The sequence below is a fragment of the Hippichthys cyanospilos genome, chromosome 3 (assembly GCF_059441005.1).
Source record: "Hippichthys cyanospilos isolate Australia breed blue-spotted pipefish chromosome 3, RoL_Hcya_1.0, whole genome shotgun sequence".
Lineage (NCBI taxonomy): Eukaryota > Metazoa > Chordata > Actinopteri > Syngnathiformes > Syngnathidae > Hippichthys > Hippichthys cyanospilos.
Window position 1 is genome coordinate 21,165,972 of NC_142371.1, and position 18,966 is coordinate 21,184,937.

Sequence of the window (18,966 nt, forward strand, 5' to 3'; positions counted from 1 at the left end):
AACAAAAAGTTCGAGCGGAAGTTAACAATGCACTACGTACAACTTTATTGAAACACTCAGTAGAGAAGGAGCACCGGCATCCGGTTTCAGGATGTGTGACGTCACCGGACTTGGGAGGAGTATCGGGAATGGCCGTCGATTTGACGGAACCCGAGCCTTGTGGGCGGCCACTCACTCACCTGAGGGACTCGCAAAAACAAAAACCAACCGAGTCTTCTTTTCGCCCTGGAAGTGTTGCTCAAGACACGCAGAAGAAAGACAAATGTACACGACGGAGCGGAGGCGCATGAGCCTCCGGCGGGAGCCCGCCGCGTCGTTGCGGGCGTCGGCGGGAAGTTTGTGGCAGGACACGCTGGCCATGGAGCTGAGCTCGCGGAGCGTCGCCGCCAAAAACGGCGTCGTCTCGCCCCGGAGCCGCGGCCGAGCCGTGTCGGTGGCCTACATCGCCAATGACGGCGAGGACGAGGCGGCCGCGACGTCGGAGGTTTTCCCCGCCGAGCGCCACTTGTCCCTGGCCTGTTTGAAGGAGGCGTGTGCCGACACGCGGGCCTCGTTTAAAAGCATCCCCTTCGAGAGGATCTCCATGGCGACCACTGACGTCCTGGACAGCTTCTATAACGCAGGTGAGTTTGCAAAGTCTCAACCCGCACTCGACGTGCGAGTCATTTTTCATTAAAAAACGAATAAATAAATAAATCCGCCCGCTGTGGTGACTCCTACAGGACAAGTTAATAGCTGAAAGAACAATTGTGATTCTGCTCATTTTATAATATTTGAAAAAAAAAAAAAAAACACTGAAATTGACTCAAACAACAACCATGTAAAATTCTTAATCGCATATTTTGTAAAAGTACAATCTACGCACTTTTTCCTGACCGCAACGCCCTCACCAAACAAAATAATAAAAACAATACAAACTTTTAATTAAATGGCTCGACCGATCGTTCGAAACGTTTTTGCCCAGTGAAATACTTTATTCAAAGATTCAAGAGTTTTATTGTCTTACGCATAGTAAAACTACACAATGAAATTCTTATTCTCTTCACTTCCCCGAGCGGACGACATTCCATTATTGAGCAAATAATAAAGTAGGCAATTAAAAAAAAAAAATAGAGCAAAAGGGCAGTAATAATGAACCAACTGAGGGACTCGCCTTTTCACCATAGAAGGAGATCCTATAACAATTTAGCAATGATAGATCTAAAGTATAGAGACTGGCGATGTAATTTCCAATAAATGCGCCAAGTACATGACTTGCCTCCTGCTCCAATTCATTTGCTCTTAAATTGAAAAGAATAATGTACTATTCCCGTCACCAATACATCGATATGAGCATTAAATAAATATGTTTTAAGTTGCATTGAAAACAGCATCAAAAAAGCGCAAAATTAGATTGCTGATAGTCTAGAAAAAAATTAGAAATATGCATTTGGGATTGAATGAGTTAAGTAGAAACGCAGCACATTTCTTTTGAAATGTAGAAGTACAAAAGTACAGTACATCCATCAATAACCAATTCTGTACTTGGGTATTTTATACTGATGTTTTTTTTTTTTTTTTACTTTTACTCATTACGTTGGATTACCGATAACTTCTTTCTCCTGATTTTTTTTGTTTGTTGTCATCAAAATGACCTCATGTGTTTTTCAACCTTTGTCGATTACAACACAACGGACTTTGTCAAATTTAGCCCGCGCTGTCCATCCAATCGGAGGGCTTATAAAAATGGGGACCGTTATGTTGGTCTCGCTAGCTGACCCTGTGAGGCAAATCAAAATAAAAAAACAATCTCATAGTTAATATTCTGTAGTTTCATTTGTACAGTTCAGTAAGTAAAGTCCCGTATATGTCGACTACCATCATTTGTTAATGACATTCCATCACAGACGTAGCCGTGGTCGAGATGAGCGACTCCTTCTGCCAGACGTCCCTCTTCTATCACCTGGGAGTGAGGGAAAGTTTCAGCATGACCAACAACATCATCCTGTACTGTTATAAGGAGGGCACAGACCTGCAGGCTGTGAAGGTAATATGGCGTCCCTCAAGGCTCAATCTCGGGTGATTTTTTTTTTCTTCAATCAGCAATAATTTTAAGGAGTATTTCTTTTGCTCATCTGTTGAATGAGTCGTAGATCTGAAACTTACTGGAATCCAAGTCTGCGAAATCATATCTTAGTACTCGTAAACTGAGTCATAACATTCAGAGGTGCAAAAAAAAAAAAAATGTATTTCAGGAGCAGTGTGGAAGCTACTCGTTCCTGCCTTATGTGGTGACGCCACAGGGCAAGACGTTTGCCTGTGACGGCACAGTGATGACGGGCATCAAAGAGTTGATGCAGCCCGCTTTCCAGCTGGACTCGCTTCTCACGCCACTGACTGAGAGGCTCACGCATTTGCTCAACAACGTGGATGTGCAATCCAGGTGTACCATCTCGCTTCACACCCACTTTTCCCGCCATTAAAAAAAACAAACTCCGGTCATTTAGCGGTTGTGTTTAATGGAGAGCAAAAAGGTTTTAGAGCCACTCTGTCTTCTCCGACAGCGAATACTTCCGGGAATCTATAAGGCAAGACATCCGAATGTCGAGGGAGCGCTTTAGCGGTCAAGCCTTGAGCGAGGAGCTGAGTCGCATCCAGATGCGTTTGGACAGCGTGGAGCTGCTCACCCCTGACATCGTCATGAACCTGCTGCTGTCCTACAGGGACATTCAGGTGACAAGTTCATGCGATTGTTTGGTTTTTCATGCAATGAAATCTGCGATAGAAACTTTTTTTTGTAGGGTTAAAGGTGGGGTGTATACTAGAGGCTGTACACGCTAATGTCAGCCAATAGAATTAGACGACCCAGAACGTGAATTCAGCTGAATGGGAAGTGATGCAACAGGATTTTCTTTTTGATAAATTAATTGAACTTGGCATCAAATCCTCTGTCCTTCATTGATGCAGATGGCCTGTTAGCTCAGTTGGTTAGAGCGTGGTGCTAATAACGCCAAGGTCGTGGGTTCAATCCCCATACAGGCCAAATCCCCTTCACTTACAATCAGGAATTAAGTTATAGGTTGCTGAATTGTACATAGACTTAATACAGGGAGGGAGCAGTGAACATTACCCCAATGGACTAAATTTAGCAATTAAAGAGAAAAATATATATTTATTTCCTAGCAGTTTTTAATGCTTTTTTAAGTGTTAAAATGACAAAGAACACCCTTTGCTAGGGATTTGTAGTCTTTCAGGAATCCTTATCATATCCCAGACATCTTTTCACCTCAACTTTTGAACCCAATGACCTTTCAGAACCAGTATGCGCTCCTCTTGTTTAGCCCCTGAACACGCCGCAGCAACCTTTTGTTCTCCTGGAATGGACGTCAAAATTGCTGGACAGCTAGCGCCGCTCTGATTGGCTGAGGGTTGAGTTTGTTATTTCTGATGCTCAATAAAGGGCACGGGGAGAACATGCAAACTCCACACAGTATGGCCGGAGGAAGCTAGAATTGAACTGGAAGGCGAATCTGCTAACCACTCTTCCACCGTGCTGCCCCTGTACAAGATGAATTCATTTGTTAGCGACGCTAGTGAAGATTAGCGGCTATAGAAAATGGAGGGATGGATGCTGATGATTTGTTTTTAAACAAATGAAAAAGATACATTGTGCATGCATGAGAACAGGCAATAAAAACTCTCCAATCTCTGCTAACAATATCATAGTTGTCCTTGAAATCATTTTCTGTTAGGTAGGGCCTAACTTTGCGGTGGGACAAGGTACGATAGAATAAATGAACTGAACTTTGACCCCTGCACTCTATTAGTTCAAAAAGTTAAGCCCTGTATGCCGAAACCCGGGATCGAACCAGGGACCTTTAGATCTTCAGTCTAACGCTCTCCCAACTGAGCTATTTCGGCACACTGTGCAATGTAAATGTTTCCTGATAACTGATAATTTTTCTGTAACCTGATTTTCCACAGGACTACGACGCTATGATTAAACTGGTGGAGATGCTCAACAACCTACCAATGTGTCTCGTGGCAAAGCACCAGAATATCAAGTTTCACTATATTTTTGCCCTCAACAGGTACGCAAATGATTGCGTTCTTTTCATGTTCAATTCTTGTTCCATCGTGTAATGTCCCGCCCCCTTGTGTCCAATCCTATCCGTCCCTGTTTTATCCTGCCACTTCCCATCTTGTCTTGTTGTCTTTGCAAATGCTGACCTATTTGTCCTGTCCTGTTGTATTTTTTTTCTATTCCACTGCTAACAGGAGGAACCATCCAGGCGATCGTGCCAAGGCTCTGGAGGAAGTCCTTCCCATCGTGGAATCGGAAGACAGTGTGGTGTCGGACGTTTACTGCCTGTGCGGTCGCATCTACAAAGACATTTTCATGAGCTCGGGCTTCAGCGACCAGCACAGCAGAGATCAAGCCTGCTACTGGTATTGTCATCAGTGTTGGTTTTTTTTTTTTGTTTTGTTTTTTTTTATCGCCCTATCTTCTGGCTTTTGGTATCTATTTGACTTTTTGGTCATTTGTAGGTATGGAAAAGCCTTCGAGACGGAACCCACTCTCCACTCGGGTATCAACAATGTGGTCCTTCTGATGGCAGCCGGACACGAATTTGATACGTCCATTGAGCTGCGTAAAAAAGGTCCTCCACTTTTATATTTTACTCCTTTTGCCTTGGAACACCCAAATGAGCACCCAAATTGAAAGACTAATAATTGATCATTTTTATCTGGTTTCTAGGCGTGACCTTAAGCACTCTGTTGGGCCGAAAGGGCAGCCTGGAGAAAATGAAGGACTACTGGGACGTGGGCTTCTACCTGGGCGCTAACATCCTGGCTAACGCGCACAGGAAAGTCATCGAGGCTTCCGAGAAACTCTACAAGCTCGAGGCTCCCCTTTGGTGAGGTCACTCGAGATTCCAAATACAGATTGATTGACTTGATGATTTTTTTTTTTCATTGAAAAAATGTATACATACAGCTACTAAAATTCTTAAAAAAAACACACACATTTTGGGAGATTCTAGGTTCATCAACAAAATTGCACTTATCTCATTCAGTGCCATAGAATAGATTTCTCATCCTTTAAAATACAGTAATAAATCATAAAATTCTGGTCAAATACGTTTTTTTTATGGAGAGGAGCTGACACCCTTGACTAATGCTTACCCAATACAAGCCTATTGAGCACTGTGGTGCTAACTGTGACCATTGGGTGGCAGTGTTTCCACACTTACAACACAGCTATTACCCACATCAATTCTAACTGAAGAATGGAAGTCAATCTTTCGTATGGCAGCACCCATATTTACATAGACATAGCACACAATATTCTGTTGCCCCTGAAAGGTGAGTGAAAACGCTAAAAATGCTGACCGTTGAGAGGTTTCCTTTTCCAATAACGCTTGGCACTGAAAGAGTTTAAAAAAAAAGTGTGGCGTGTTCCCAAGGTCAGCAGACTCGCCTATAATGTTAACTAAAATTTGAAATAAGTAGAAATGTTTTAAATTGATTTATTACCGGCTATCAGACTAAGAAAAAAAGATGATAGATGCATATTTTTTTGTGAAGATTCCTAGATTCCCAGTTACGTATTTTTATATTTCTTGAATGTTAGATCAGGGTCAAAAAGTGATTGTATTAACCGAGCTAACCCTTGTGCCATTATGTTACAAATTATGGAAATTCCTTTGATTTTTTACGATATTATAAAATAATCAATGGGGGGAACAGACACTAGGGAGCTGACATTTTCAGCAGACGATTAAAAGATGTAAATGTTAAAAATGCAACGATTCTGACATTTCTATGTGATCGCAACTGGACGTGCGAGATTTCGTGTACAAAAATAATAATTGTCCAAATTTTGGACCATATAAAACCATTGTAATTACAATTTTTGAGATGCATTTTAACAGGAGTTATGACAGTGATTTTCCTGCAATTTTTGCAACATTCTGTTGAGCGGCGGTCAAACTTTGTGAGCAAACAGAAAATCCTTTGTTGACTTGTGTTTCACCTTAAGACAGTAGGTGGCGGTAGAGACCAGTTAACGTGTCGTTGAAACTTCACAGGCTACAAAGAAAGACAATACCATTTTAATTTTTTTTTGTGGGTGTTATAAATTTAACCTACATATGTATGGATAGAACTGATGTCGCCGAACAATTTGAGTGGTTGAAGGAAAAACATTTCTAAAATAACTAATTATTACGCCTTTATAAAAGCATTTACAAAATTAGGAGAAAAATGCAACGTGTATACTTTGCAAAGTGTGTGCACAAGGGGTAAACATGAAGGAATCAAATTTATTTTATATTCCACATTTATTTCTTCTTCTCTCAGGTACGTGGCATCTGTGATGGAAACGTACGTTCTGTACCGACAGTTTGCTAAGCAAGCCGAGGTGAAGTCTCCCAAGCAGGACACCGTTGACTTCTGGATGCAGCTGCTGATGCAATACTGTAAACCCAGCGTCTGCACTGACAACTGCCCGGTAACATGCCTGGATGGTCTTGCACATGGCCGGTTAGCTCAGTTGGTTAGAGCGTGGTGCTAATAACGCCAAGGTCGCGGGTTCGATCCCCGTACGGGCCATTGAGTGTTTTGATTTACTGCCATTGATTTTGAAGGTGCAATTCCACCTCCTCCTTTTTGTGTTTTACACCAAAAATATAGCTAGGTGGGATTATGGCTTTAATTCTAACTATTTTCATTGCTTTCCAAGACAGGTGGACAAGGAAGGCACGCTTGCCGTTTTTGTTTTTTTTTTAATACTGTGAGCCAACCAATATGCCTGCCGTCATTAGGGTTTCTTCTTTGATGTTTTTCAGGTGCTCATTCTGGAGCCCAGTAAAGTCCTTCAGCCCGCTATCGTGTCCGTGAGCGAGGGGGACGAAAGTCGACCCGTCCAGTTGAAACACGTGACCCCCTTTAAAGTATGCCAATCGCCACCTCCAACAACTCACTTTACGCATTCTGTCCATTTTTAACACGGCGCTGCTGGCACACGGTAGAAAAGTCCCAACTTTTTTGTTCACCTAAGTGTTCGAGGTCAAACGTGAGGGTGTGGTTTTTGTGTCTGTGTGTATAAACTGCACCTGTAAAACACTTAAGAAGTTACTCATGTCACAATGTTTTTTTTCTCTTTTGTATACCTAACAGAAAGGCTTACATCAGTGGACTTTCCCGGCTGCTGCAATTCGGGGAGTGAGGTATGCTACTACGTGTGCTGACAGCGCTCAAATACCTCCTGAGTGTGTGTGTGTGTGTGTGTTGGTGTGTATGTGTGCGCGCAAAGCCTGCAGTAAAACAAGTGAAGGAGAAAACTTGACATTTCTGACCTCTCACATTACTCATGCCGGGTACAAACACTGCATGGCGAAAGTGACAGCATTTAGAAATGACACGTGTGGTAAAATTGCAGAAAAAACTTCCGATTTGAATTAGGCGTCCTCCAAAGGTTGATGAAAATCTAATACTTTTATTCTTGGCTATCCTGGATTCAGTGTTTCAAAGATTGATGAGCGTAGTTGCTTCCTGTACGTGCACTACAACTCGGATGACTTCCAGCTTTGCTTCCCTTCAGAGGAGCACTGTAAAGGGTGAGTGTGCAGACGTAATTATTCATACTGATAATTAGCCACAATGGGGTGTGTCGGATATTAAATTGCAGTGAAATATTTTTTCAGTCAAGTACCCCCAGACCAGGAAAAAAAGGCAAAACAGAGCAGTGTCATTTATGTCTGACGAGTCAAGTTCTCAATTTGAAAAGGCATTCAATAAAAACAACACATGAGATTTGCTGATACCTGCAGAAAACCTGTTAGATCTCAGATACCCCTTGAAGTGGTTTAGCATACCCCCAAGGGTAGGTGTACCCTCATTTGAGAACCCCTGCTTTACAGTATTGGTATTTGTCGCGTTGTGATATCTGAGATTAATACATGTTCTTTCATTTATTGCTGGGGGCATGTTCCAAAAAATATCCACAAGTATACACCGTGGAGTAGAATTTTTTTTCCATTTATTATATGTTTTGGGCTAGTTTGTTGTTTGTTTTATCGTTCATGTCTTTTTTTTTATCAGTAATGTATTTTCATTTATTAAACATGTACCGTATTTTCCTCACCATAAGGCGCACCGGATTATAAGGCGCACCCTCAATTAATGACATATTTCAAACTTTTTCAATCACAATATAGTAATACTCAAAGTAATAACAATAATAACTCAAACTCTCAATAGTATAATAACTCAATGTCAATATGAGCAACCTCGTTCAACTGTAAACACGCAAAAGGAACAGGTCAAGCTTACTTTATCACTTTATTCCCCTTCTACCAATCCCAATCTCAATATTGATCCATATATAAGGCGCACCTGATTATAAGGCGCACCATCAGCTTTTGAAAAAAAAAAATAAGGCTTTTAGATGCACCTTATATTGCGGAAAAGGTTTAAAGGCTGTAATTGTGACCCAACAGCTCTGCAACCTTCCTGATTAAAAACACACTCAAACCTTTGTACAAGTTAGCTAAAAAAAATGCAATAATTAAAAAAAAAAAAAAAAACGTCCAGGTTGCTAAAGGTGGAGGAAACACGATTATAATAACGTGGCATTGATGTGGCTTTCTCCGCTATCAACTCAGTTTCTGTGATCTGGTAAATGCTCTGCTCCATAAAGCCGAGGATGACTCCCAGGATGTGAATCATCTCAGCGAGGGAATACTAGAGGTCGGTCACCACCCGCATTGTCGTCATTCCGCATTCCACTGTCAACAAACGGAGACTTTCCCTCAGAATTCAATTCAGACGATTCCAAAGTATTTCTCCTCGCAGTACGTCTACGAAACCAACGAGAACGGCGACAGGGTGGTTCTCGGGAAAGGCACGTACGGTATCGTGTACGCCGGCAGGGACGTGAGCAACCAAGTGCGCATAGCCATCAAGGAGATCCCCGAGAAGGACAGCACGTGAGGAAATGGTTTTTGACTTCAAAAGTCAATTTAAAGCGACGCATTTGAACCAACTCTCTCCCCGTAGTTATTCCCAGCCTCTCCACGAGGAGATCTGCTTACACAAGCGGCTGAAGCACAGGAACATCGTCCAGTATCTGGGCTCTGTTAGTGAGGACGGTTTCATCAAGATCTTCATGGAAGAAGTACCGGGAGGTTTGGAACCAGAACTATTTATTTTGAGTGTGAAAATAACATTCAAATGGGATTTAAGGGGGGGGGGGGGGACGTGCATATAGATTTTTTTCACAGTAATCCCAGCTATTTTTTTGTTTAGGTTAAAACTGTTTGGCTGAAAGAAAGTTGTAAAATTGCTGGCATGGATATTTTGAGAAAATTAGTATTTACTTTTTTATGGAACCTTAACCCAGTTCTTTGTTGGAAAAGAGTTTGAAAAAAGTTTAGCCTGGGTTGTTACAGAGAGTATTATTTATGTCTTTTGTTTGTGCTACTTATTTCTTTTGTTTTTTGGGGGTAGAGGGTTGATTTTTTGTTTTTTTATATATTGATAGTTTCAAGCATTAATATAGGCCGTTGCCGTATAATTTATATTCTTTTCACAGTCCGTTTCCCTGATTATTTTATTTGCAGTTTAACTCATTCCAAAGATATAGTTTGGAATAGGGACGTGTTTTTCACAGGCTTTTTGATAAGGAACAGTTTTTTTTTTTAATTGTTGTTTTTAATTGTCTTGCACTGGTATGGTAACATTATAACCGTAATTAAAAGTTTTATTAACGCATTTTAAGAAGTGTAACGGTTTTGCTACCTGTTTGATCAAACTGAATAGTTTTGGAATAATTTCAGATTTCCCATCACCTCTATAAAGTTTTCCATGATCTCAGACTTCAGCAAAAAGAAGCCTCTAATTGTGAATGCACACACACGAACGCGTTCTTAAAAATGAACCTTTGACGTTTGTAGCCGTCGACGGCAGTAAACGAGTCGAGTTCGACTGGTCCTGCGGCCATCGCATATTCAATCGCCTCACGAGATGTTCTCCATTTTTTCAGGTAGCCTGTCATCCCTGCTCCGCTCCAAGTGGGGTCCCCTGAAAGACAACGAGGCCACCATCATCTTTTACACCAAGCAGATCCTGGAGGGCCTGAGATACCTTCACGACAACCAGATCGTTCACAGAGACATCAAAGCAAGCGCTTTTGACGAAATGTACCTTTTCTGCCTTTCATACTCACGAACGAATGCGTGATTGTTTTTGTTGCAGGGCGACAACGTGCTGATAAACACGTACAGCGGCGTATTAAAGATCTCCGATTTCGGGACCTCAAAAAGGCTCGCCGGGATCAACCCCTGCACTGAAACCTTTGCTGGTAAGACCTGCCGGTGTTACAATTTCAGACTGGATGAAGTGGAGGAATGAATTCAAATGAATGGAACGGCTAAACCGAAGCAAAAGAAGCGAGAGAAAAATGTGACTTGGGCCACCATTGTAAATGATGATTTGGTTGATTTCCCGTCAACAGGAACTCTCCAGTATATGGCACCGGAGATTATCGACCAGGGGCCGCGAGGCTACGGCAAGCCGGCTGACATATGGTCCCTGGGATGCACTATCATTGAAATGGCAACAGGCAAAACGCCTTTTCATGAGCTGGGCAGTCCGCAGGCGGCCATGTTCAAGGTAAAGGCGTTTTACTAGGGATTTCGATTATTGTATCAAATATTCCATTACTTGAATCATCTGATCAAATTTGATTTCTCATTTAATTGTATTGTTTTTTTTCCCAAATGTTTTTCTTTTCAATTATTGTTGTTTATTTCGTATTCATTTAAGTGATATAAAACATACTAAACAATAAGGTTATATATTAAGCAAATGCTAAATTGTTGAGATCCTCTACACTATTTTTTTAAGTATTCATTTAAAAATGTAACTAAAGTTGAACCCTTAGATACAACAATTGAAAAATATACAGTATATATATATATATATATATATATATATGATTATTCCATTATCATTTTGTTGAAATAAAATAAACTAAACGTGAAATAAAATAAACTAAATTAAAAAAAAGTTTCTGAGACTATTTATTTGGTATTATTTAATGTTTAAAAATTAAACAATGAACCCTCTAAGGCTCAATAACTTTTATTTCTGCGTTTAAAAAAAAGCTAAAAAAAATATTAATGTGTAATAGTTTGAGGATTGTCATTTCATTGAAGCAAATCTGCAACGCCTTCCTGGAGAGCGTTATGCAATAACACACGAGGGATTAGGTAATAATGTCCAAGTTCTTTGAAACATTCAATTACTGCTTGGGTCATCATTTTCTCAAATTTACAGCAAATCTTGGCCAATATCTCACTTTGAATAAACACAAAAGATAATCGGCCTTTGCTTTCATGAAAGAGATGACAAAAGTGAAAAATTTGGACAGTTTTGGGTTAAATAATGGTTCTGAACGAAAACTCGATTATGAAATTAACTGTCGATTAATTTGATAATTGATTTGTTGTTGATTGTTTCATGGTTTTGACGGTTCTATATAAATTACATACAATAAAAAAAATAGATACATATCTTCATTAAGTCCCAGTATTGGACTTTTTTACCGAACCAATTTCCAGCTGGTAATAGTTTGGATAAATGTAAGAAAAAACAAACTGTTAAATGTGCTTTAATTTTTTTCAGGGAACCACAAAACAGAACATGAATATCAACCCGTTCACTGCCAATGACGGCTATACACGTTAATTTTTTTTTCCTTAGTTCGCAGTGAAGGATTGACAGTAAATAATCAATGAAAGATGATCATATTTGCAGGTCGGAATGTTTAAAATCCACCCCAAGGTTCCCGAGTCCATGTCGGCGGAGGCCAAGAGCTTCATCATGAACTGTTTCGAGCCCAACCCGGACGACCGGGCCACGGCCGAAGACCTGCTCAAAAACCCCTTCCTCAGGTCGTCCCCCAGAAAGAAGGCCAAGCCCCTGCAGGACAATGACCCCGAAGACGCCTCTGCTAGTGGGACCGCTCGTAAATAACACACATTCGAACTTGTCATTGTGTAATGGATATTTCGGCTGTGTTTCTAGGTGACTACCAGCGGAGTCTATCCGTGCCAGTCTCCATCCTTGTGGAGGACACCGACTCCTACTCGGATTCCGTCGACCTGTCTTGCTCCCTGGACCTGAGGGGAGCGCAGCAGTCTGTTTTCCGGGCAACCCACATCTCAGAGAACCCGTCTGACAATGGGCGATTTCTGCCGTGAGTTTACTGTGCAATATTGGCGCAATACGCTTTAAAATCCCGCACGGAATCCATCGTAGTGACTTTGGCGCGGCGGGTCAACTTTCATTTACAGATTTTTTAGTATAAGCCTAATTTTAATGATAGCATTTTTTGGGAAGTAAAATTTAGAAAAATGAAAATTTCTCGTCAGGATTTCTGGTGTTGTTTTGGTTTCAAACAAACAAACAAACAAACAAAAAAGGAACAAAAATATAAGAACTGACCAAAATTGATTTTTTTTTTAAAAGGCATTGCCTATGACGATTTTTGGCAGGTGAAAAAAATACTTTTTACCAATAAATAAGCCAATCCATTTGAAAAATGAAAATAATAGCATTTGTTTCCCGCCAATGCATTTCAATAGGTCTCAATTATTTATGGATTTTCACTATTCACGGGCTGTCCTGGTACCTATTCGCCACAAATAGCACCGGTGACAAGTAAATATATCGTTTAAAAAAACAAATCCTTCTCAGTATACAGAATGCATTGTGTGGTGCAATAAATGTACTACTAATAATTGATTGAGTGTCATATTTAACACATTTAAGCCTATTATTTGCATGTTGTTTTTTTTTTTTTTTACACTTTAAGCAAACTGATATATGTATTGAAGTATATAAGTTTTATGTTTGTTATAATGGCGCTAACAACATCACTTGTGCGAGCTTGTGTGAGCTATTTTTGACTGTAAATAGATTTTGCTCACTTGTTTTTCTCTGTCGTCCGTCCAGCGTGCCGGAGGACTCTGCTCTGGACATGAGCAGCCCTGCGTCCACAGACGAGAGCGTGGGCCTGTTCATGCTGAGGAAGGACAGCGAGAGGAGGGCCACGCTCAACCGGGTGCTCACCGACTACATCGGCAACGTGGTGGCCAACATACAAGAAGCTTTGCCACAGGTGGTACGCCAATGCACTTGAACATATTCTTAAAAGTACTAACTCCACTTTGTTCATTCATGCAACATTACATCACTTTTTTTTTTCAATATCTCTTCTAACAGTTTGAGAGGTCTTCGCTCACGTCGGAGCACATCACCGAGCTTGTTTGCTGTCTACGGACCAACATCTGCTCGCCAGACAAGAAGCAGCTGACCAGCAGCCTGCAGGACCTTCGAGCTGCGCTGCTCTCTGCCGCTATACCCCTCAACGGCCTGCAGGCGGTGCTGTTTAGCTTCCAGGACGCAGTAGGTTGACGCCATGCAGTGAGCAAGCGTTTAAAGTGAGTTTTTGTGCGTAATCTTCTGCTGTGTGCAGGTGAAGAAGGTGTTGAGGCAACAGCAGGTCAAGCCTCATTGGATGTTTGCCCTTGACAATCTCCTGAGACAGGCCGTGCAGGATTCCATCACTGTTCTTCTCCCAGGTTTGAATTGTCAGCTTAAAATATTCTTCACTACGTGGGTAATCGAGAAAATCTGCATTTTTTTTTTTAAATAAATGACCAGCCCTGGCAAAATGATCCGTGTGTCAGTTGATACATTTTCATGACAACTATAAATGGTGTGGCATATCGAGTTTGAGATTGCTCCTTATGATCCCTAATTTCATTTCCTAGCAACCAAAAGGGGAAACTTGTTGACAAACTGTATAAAAATCCGGAAAGACAATGCGCATCATTGCTAATATGTTGTTATCCGACTAGCTAGCTATAGCAGCAGTAAAACTGTCAACAAATAAGCCAGAGATCCTTGCCTGAAATGACATTTCTTTATCCAAAAATAGTTAAAAGTCAAAAGTAAAGTAAAAAGTAAAAAGTTAATGAAAGTAAAAAAATGCGCACAAAAAAACACCAAATCAAGCTGTGTTGTTTACAATGTTTCCGTGGTGGAATTTGAAACCAGTGAATGTAATCCGTCTTCCAAACTCTAGTTTGAAAATATAGTTATTCGTTATTTACCCCCCCAGAACTGAAGCTCCAGCTGCAGTTCTCATTCGAGACAGAGGACGGCACGCCTGAGGACCCGCCAACCGACACAAACGGCGTCCACAGTGAAGAGGAGGCGGCAAAATGCCAACGCTCACAGTCCGCGGACAAGATCCTGGTACCGCCTAGTCCCACGGATGCAATCCTGGACAGCAACTGTCCCCTCAGTGACGAACTGAGGGACCTTCGACTGGAGACCGGAAGGTGGACATCTCAGACTGCATTTTTTACCGTTGCGTCAAACACCAATGACATTTCATGCTTTGTGTCTTTTGAGACTGCTGAGGCTGCTGAGTGACAAGGAGCGAGAATACCAGGACCTGCTGAGGACTTCGGTCCAGAAGAAACAGGAAGACATTGATGCTCTCAGGGGACACACTCCAGGTACAAGTTAAAAAAAAAAGGCAACCTTAATTCTGCCATCTGTTGGACAGGGATTGCAATAGCAGAAAACAACTTGTTTTGTTCCTCATCCTCTAAGCAAAAGCTAGCTTTGTTTGGATTTGGCGGAGGTCTGCTCTTCATCAGACACCTCGGGGCTTTCGGTTTCTGCCCAACCGGTTTCCGTCACCTGGCTCATGAAGATTTAGTTTTGTCACGTGATTTGTTTTGATCGTGGATGTAGATGAGAAGTCCACCGCGCAGAGGAGCCGTCATCCAGACGTGAAGAACATGGTGGCCTGGCTGGAGACAATCCCAGTAGATCACCACACCATTGACAAGGTAACTTGAATCGCAGCGGGATCCCTGTTTGATTCTATGGTTTATTCCCAGTGGGTGTTATGGTGTTCCTTTTTTTTTTTTTTTTTTTTTTTCTAGCTGGTTGCTCATGAGTTTACCTTGGACTGTCTTCTGCAAATGGCCTGCAGGGATGACTTAATGTACTGTGGAATAAAGTAAGCATGCTATGCAAATTCTTTTCTTTTTTTTTTCTAATAATAGCAAACATGCAACAGTGGGGCTTACTTATTATTTTTAATATTTTCAAATATATATTTTTCTCTGATTCCAACTTCATTTCAAGTTACATTTCTTTTTCATGTAATAATGAACCTATAATTAAATTAATTTTCTAAAGAGAATTTTGTGTTCTTACCTGAATAATTATGACTTTGTTCCCTCATAGTATGACAAAATTCTTATTTTAATCTTGCAAAATTCAAACTTGATTTCGCTGAAATATTTGTATGTAATATTTTTCGTAAAATGTATGAAAACTGATTTTTTTTTCAAATTTTGCCTCATACTAAGTTTTTTTTACACACACACACACACACACACATATATATATATATATATATATATTTATTTATTTATTTATTTATTTATTTATATGTGAAATAAAAATATATACAATGATATCATTCCAAAAGTATTTTTTTCTTTGAAATATAATTTTCTTTACCACTCTGTGTTTCAGGGGAGGTATGCTATGTCGCATGTGGGCAGCAATTACGGCCCACAGGAAGACCCAGCGCGCGGCATTGGAGCAGGACGGTCACGGTTCTCGCCTGTGACCCCGATACTTTAGCGGACAGGCTGGACCTGTTTCAGGTGCAATCGTAGTGATTAGCTTTTCTTTCCTTACTTTCCTCGTTGCACATTTTGATGTAAATATGTGACATATTTGTTTTGATATTCTTTTGATACACCCCGGTGTTGGCAGCTGCAAGTTATTACAGCTGAATAAGTTAATAGCATGATACATGAGGTAGCAGGCGTCCGAGTAAGAGTGCATGATTTTTCATTAGTGGACTTTGAAGTGAAAGCACTTCCTGTAAAATGCCAACCTTGGTTTTTTTTTTTTTTTAATTCTTATTAGGGCAGCTATTTTTGGGCGGGGCCAAGTCAGTCGGCAGGCTTTTTCCAGGGATTGGGGACACCTCATTGCCCCCTCTCCCCACAATCTCTTGGATTACCCACAACATCCCATCACATTACTGCAATCATCACATTGTTTTGAATCTGGCACTGCATGACAAACAAACAAACAAACCAAAAATAGTGTGTGTGTGTATATGTGTATATATATATATATATATATATATATATATATATATATATATATATATATATATATATATATATATATATATATATATATATATATATATATATATATATATATCAGTTTTACATGCATGCAGTATTTTTAGATACCCGTGATAAGTGCCCTATTTACATTTAAAATGATATACAGTAAAAGTATTGTATTTAATGGCCACCCCGTTAAAAAAATTCAGTTTCTAACCATGAATGTACCTTACCTACATTTTAAATAATGTTGTTTAAAAACAGATTACATTACAGATCATATCTAAAAAATTATATCAGAGTATGCATCAATACAACATAGTTTAATAAGGTCAGGCTGAAGCGTGTCACATGGTCAACTTTTTGCCACAATGCATTAACAGCCATTCCTCATTACTACTGGTGAGATGTTTATCGTTAATCTGACCGAGATAAATTCAAACTACTAATCTGTGTGTTCAAGCACTATTCATTGTGTTATATTTGTTAGCGTTCCACATGATGAAAATGTTTGTTCTTATTTGAAATGGTTGTAAATTATGTTCTCCTTTGATAGGGTGCATACCGGGAACACTTTTTTCTTTTTGATCTCTGTGCCACTTCACTCAAAAGCCACAGAAAAAGCAAAACAGACTTGTGTTTATTTCATTTGAAAGGATTTATTTTGATAGTTTGCTAGCAGCCCAGCTGGAAGCCCCCTCCCAAAAAAAAAAAAATTCTGAGCCCCCTACCCCCTTTAAAATGAACCCCGAGGTCGAGGGAAGCCACTCCCACTTGCTTCTCATTCACTTTTTATTTCCTGCCTCTGCTCTTTTTTTCCCCCCCTCACTGGCTGGCCATCCTCACTCTCTCCATTGTGGGTTGTCATGGAAATGAAAGTGGGGAGGGGGCTCGGGGGTCGGATTGGGGGCTTCTATTATTGAAGCAGTTCGGGATTGGTAGCAGACTGGAATGGTACGATTCATGCTTGCATCAACAAGAGGGTGTCGAAGGGGGAGGGGGCAAGGGGGGGGTAAGTAAAGGGGGAGATGATGAACCCTGAGGAGACACATGCTTCTTGGCCATGATGTCATAGTTGGCTGTGGGAGGGAATTCCTCCTGGCAAGACAACACCTGTTGTTAAGACCTAAATGACCATCAAGTTGTTTTTTTTTCAATGTCACGTTGAACATCCAGTCTTTAAAACAGGTACGACAAGAAGTTTTAATACGATGACTATTTAATATGTTACTGTAATATTTTACCGCAAAAATTCAAGCATTAACATATTAGGTGCTAGGTGAAAATTTTACAGGGTTATCAATATATCTAATTTGTTGCTTTTTAGAGGCCTGACAGCAACAGTAGTAAGTATTTTCAAATTAAGAGCAAATTAGTTGGCGCATGAATCAACTTGTTGCGAAATTATGAACTAAAAACTCCTTTGCAAAACGTTTGTACGCCTTCATTTTGGTGTTTTTCATATGTCACTAGTAACACAACTTCAAGATGATATCTTTTGGAATTACTGATTTAAATAGGCCCAAAAAATACCATTAAAATGTCGTTCCAAATTTGAATAAATCAGACACATATGGCATATATATATATTTATATTTATATACACATATAATATATTTATTTATATGTGTGTATATATATATATATATATATATATATATATATATATATATATATATATATATATATATAAATACACCTGTAGTACATTATTTAAAAAAAAACTTGCCAAAAACTGCAGCAGTTCATAGTTTCTGACTCCACTAAAAAGTCATAAGTGTAATTAGCGATCTGCCGAGTCAGCACAAAAGTTGAATCAATTTCCAAACAGCTCACTGACTTCATCACTTAAAAAACACACACACAAGCGTCCTACTCAGCAGCTTGACCACGTGATCATCACTCTATTTAAACAAGTAATCAGTCAGACGCTCGTGTTGCTGTAGCGCTTCCGTCAATGTCGCCCAAGTAGGATTTTGTCGGAGATGCAGTGCTGTTTTTGACGTCTGAAAATTGTGAGAATGATAGACTTGAAATCCTCGTTTCTCCTACGCTAGCAAGCGCGTGTGCGTTGATGTGTGCGAGTGGTGCAGCTGCATCTTCCAAATCAAGCCTTTCATTCACGTGTGGGGGTTCAACTTCCTGTGCGCAGATCGACACTCTCATGGAATGGACGCGGCCCAGCCAGCACCCCCATCCTTGATCCAGTTGCAGTGACAGGTGGCCGAGGGGGGCAGAGGGGGGAGGGAGGGGGTCGCCGCTCAACAGCTGCACAAAAGAGCCCCACCGTGGTCCTTAAAGATGGAGGTCCTCCTCTCAAGCGTGCCCAAAACCAGACCCCCCACCCCCATTTTGGCAGATGCCTCCAGAGATCCACAGGTGGTAAATAAGAGGACGGCGGTGAATTGTTACGCAACAACGATGCATATTTTGTCTTTGTGTAGCCAAGTGTGGACTAACTTGTTTTTTAGATGATGCAAAATACAAAGAGCGGGTTGACAGGAAACGCAAGTGTTGCCCACAATGTAAATACGTGTCGTGAACGCACATGTATAAAAGATAATTAATTATCAGTCATTCTGCGGCTTCATAAACAAAAGACAAAGTCAGTATTTAAATGCAATTAAAGCGGTGGTTTTGTGGTTATTCGTACTTGCCTGGCGTCTGTATGATAATTTCACTGACAAAATACATATTTGCGCTTGAAAATAACTTTTTTAAAAGTATCAGACTTACAACA

The 18,966-nt window shown here is 40.5% G+C and overlaps 1 protein-coding gene and 3 non-coding genes across 5 annotated transcripts; 3 read left to right on the forward strand and 1 right to left on the reverse strand.

Annotated features, from left to right (window-relative positions):
• Nucleotides 1-115: 115 nt before the first annotated feature.
• On the forward strand, nucleotides 116-18,874 carry LOC148426233 (mitogen-activated protein kinase kinase kinase 5). 2 transcript variants are annotated; one of them, XM_088411612.1, is made up of 29 exons: nucleotides 116-623; nucleotides 1,887-2,026; nucleotides 2,235-2,422; nucleotides 2,544-2,712; nucleotides 3,964-4,070; nucleotides 4,258-4,428; nucleotides 4,528-4,640; nucleotides 4,739-4,898; nucleotides 6,343-6,493; nucleotides 6,831-6,935; nucleotides 7,162-7,211; nucleotides 7,506-7,601; nucleotides 8,649-8,733; nucleotides 8,839-8,972; nucleotides 9,043-9,170; nucleotides 10,028-10,164; nucleotides 10,240-10,345; nucleotides 10,499-10,656; nucleotides 11,803-12,001; nucleotides 12,073-12,244; nucleotides 13,003-13,171; nucleotides 13,273-13,455; nucleotides 13,526-13,631; nucleotides 14,174-14,396; nucleotides 14,470-14,576; nucleotides 14,818-14,915; nucleotides 15,012-15,088; nucleotides 15,613-15,746; nucleotides 18,379-18,874. In XM_088411612.1, the coding sequence occupies exons 1-28, from the start codon at nucleotides 263-265 to the stop codon at nucleotides 15,707-15,709; spliced, it is 3,990 nt and encodes a 1,329-aa protein (XP_088267738.1). In that variant the 5' UTR covers nucleotides 116-262; the 3' UTR covers nucleotides 15,710-15,746; nucleotides 18,379-18,874. The 2 variants fall into 2 exon arrangements, with proteins under 2 accessions (XP_088267738.1, XP_088267739.1); XM_088411613.1 differs by having other exon boundaries at nucleotides 13,003-13,168.
• trnai-aau (transfer RNA isoleucine (anticodon AAU)) lies at nucleotides 2,949-3,022 on the forward strand. The gene has a single exon. It is a non-coding gene; the product is annotated as a tRNA-Ile (tRNA).
• trnaf-gaa (transfer RNA phenylalanine (anticodon GAA)) lies at nucleotides 3,828-3,900 on the reverse strand. Its single transcript has one exon. It is a non-coding gene; the product is annotated as a tRNA-Phe (tRNA).
• Nucleotides 6,521-6,594, forward strand: trnai-aau (transfer RNA isoleucine (anticodon AAU)). Its single transcript has one exon. It is a non-coding gene; the product is annotated as a tRNA-Ile (tRNA).
• Nucleotides 18,875-18,966: the final 92 nt, after the last annotated feature.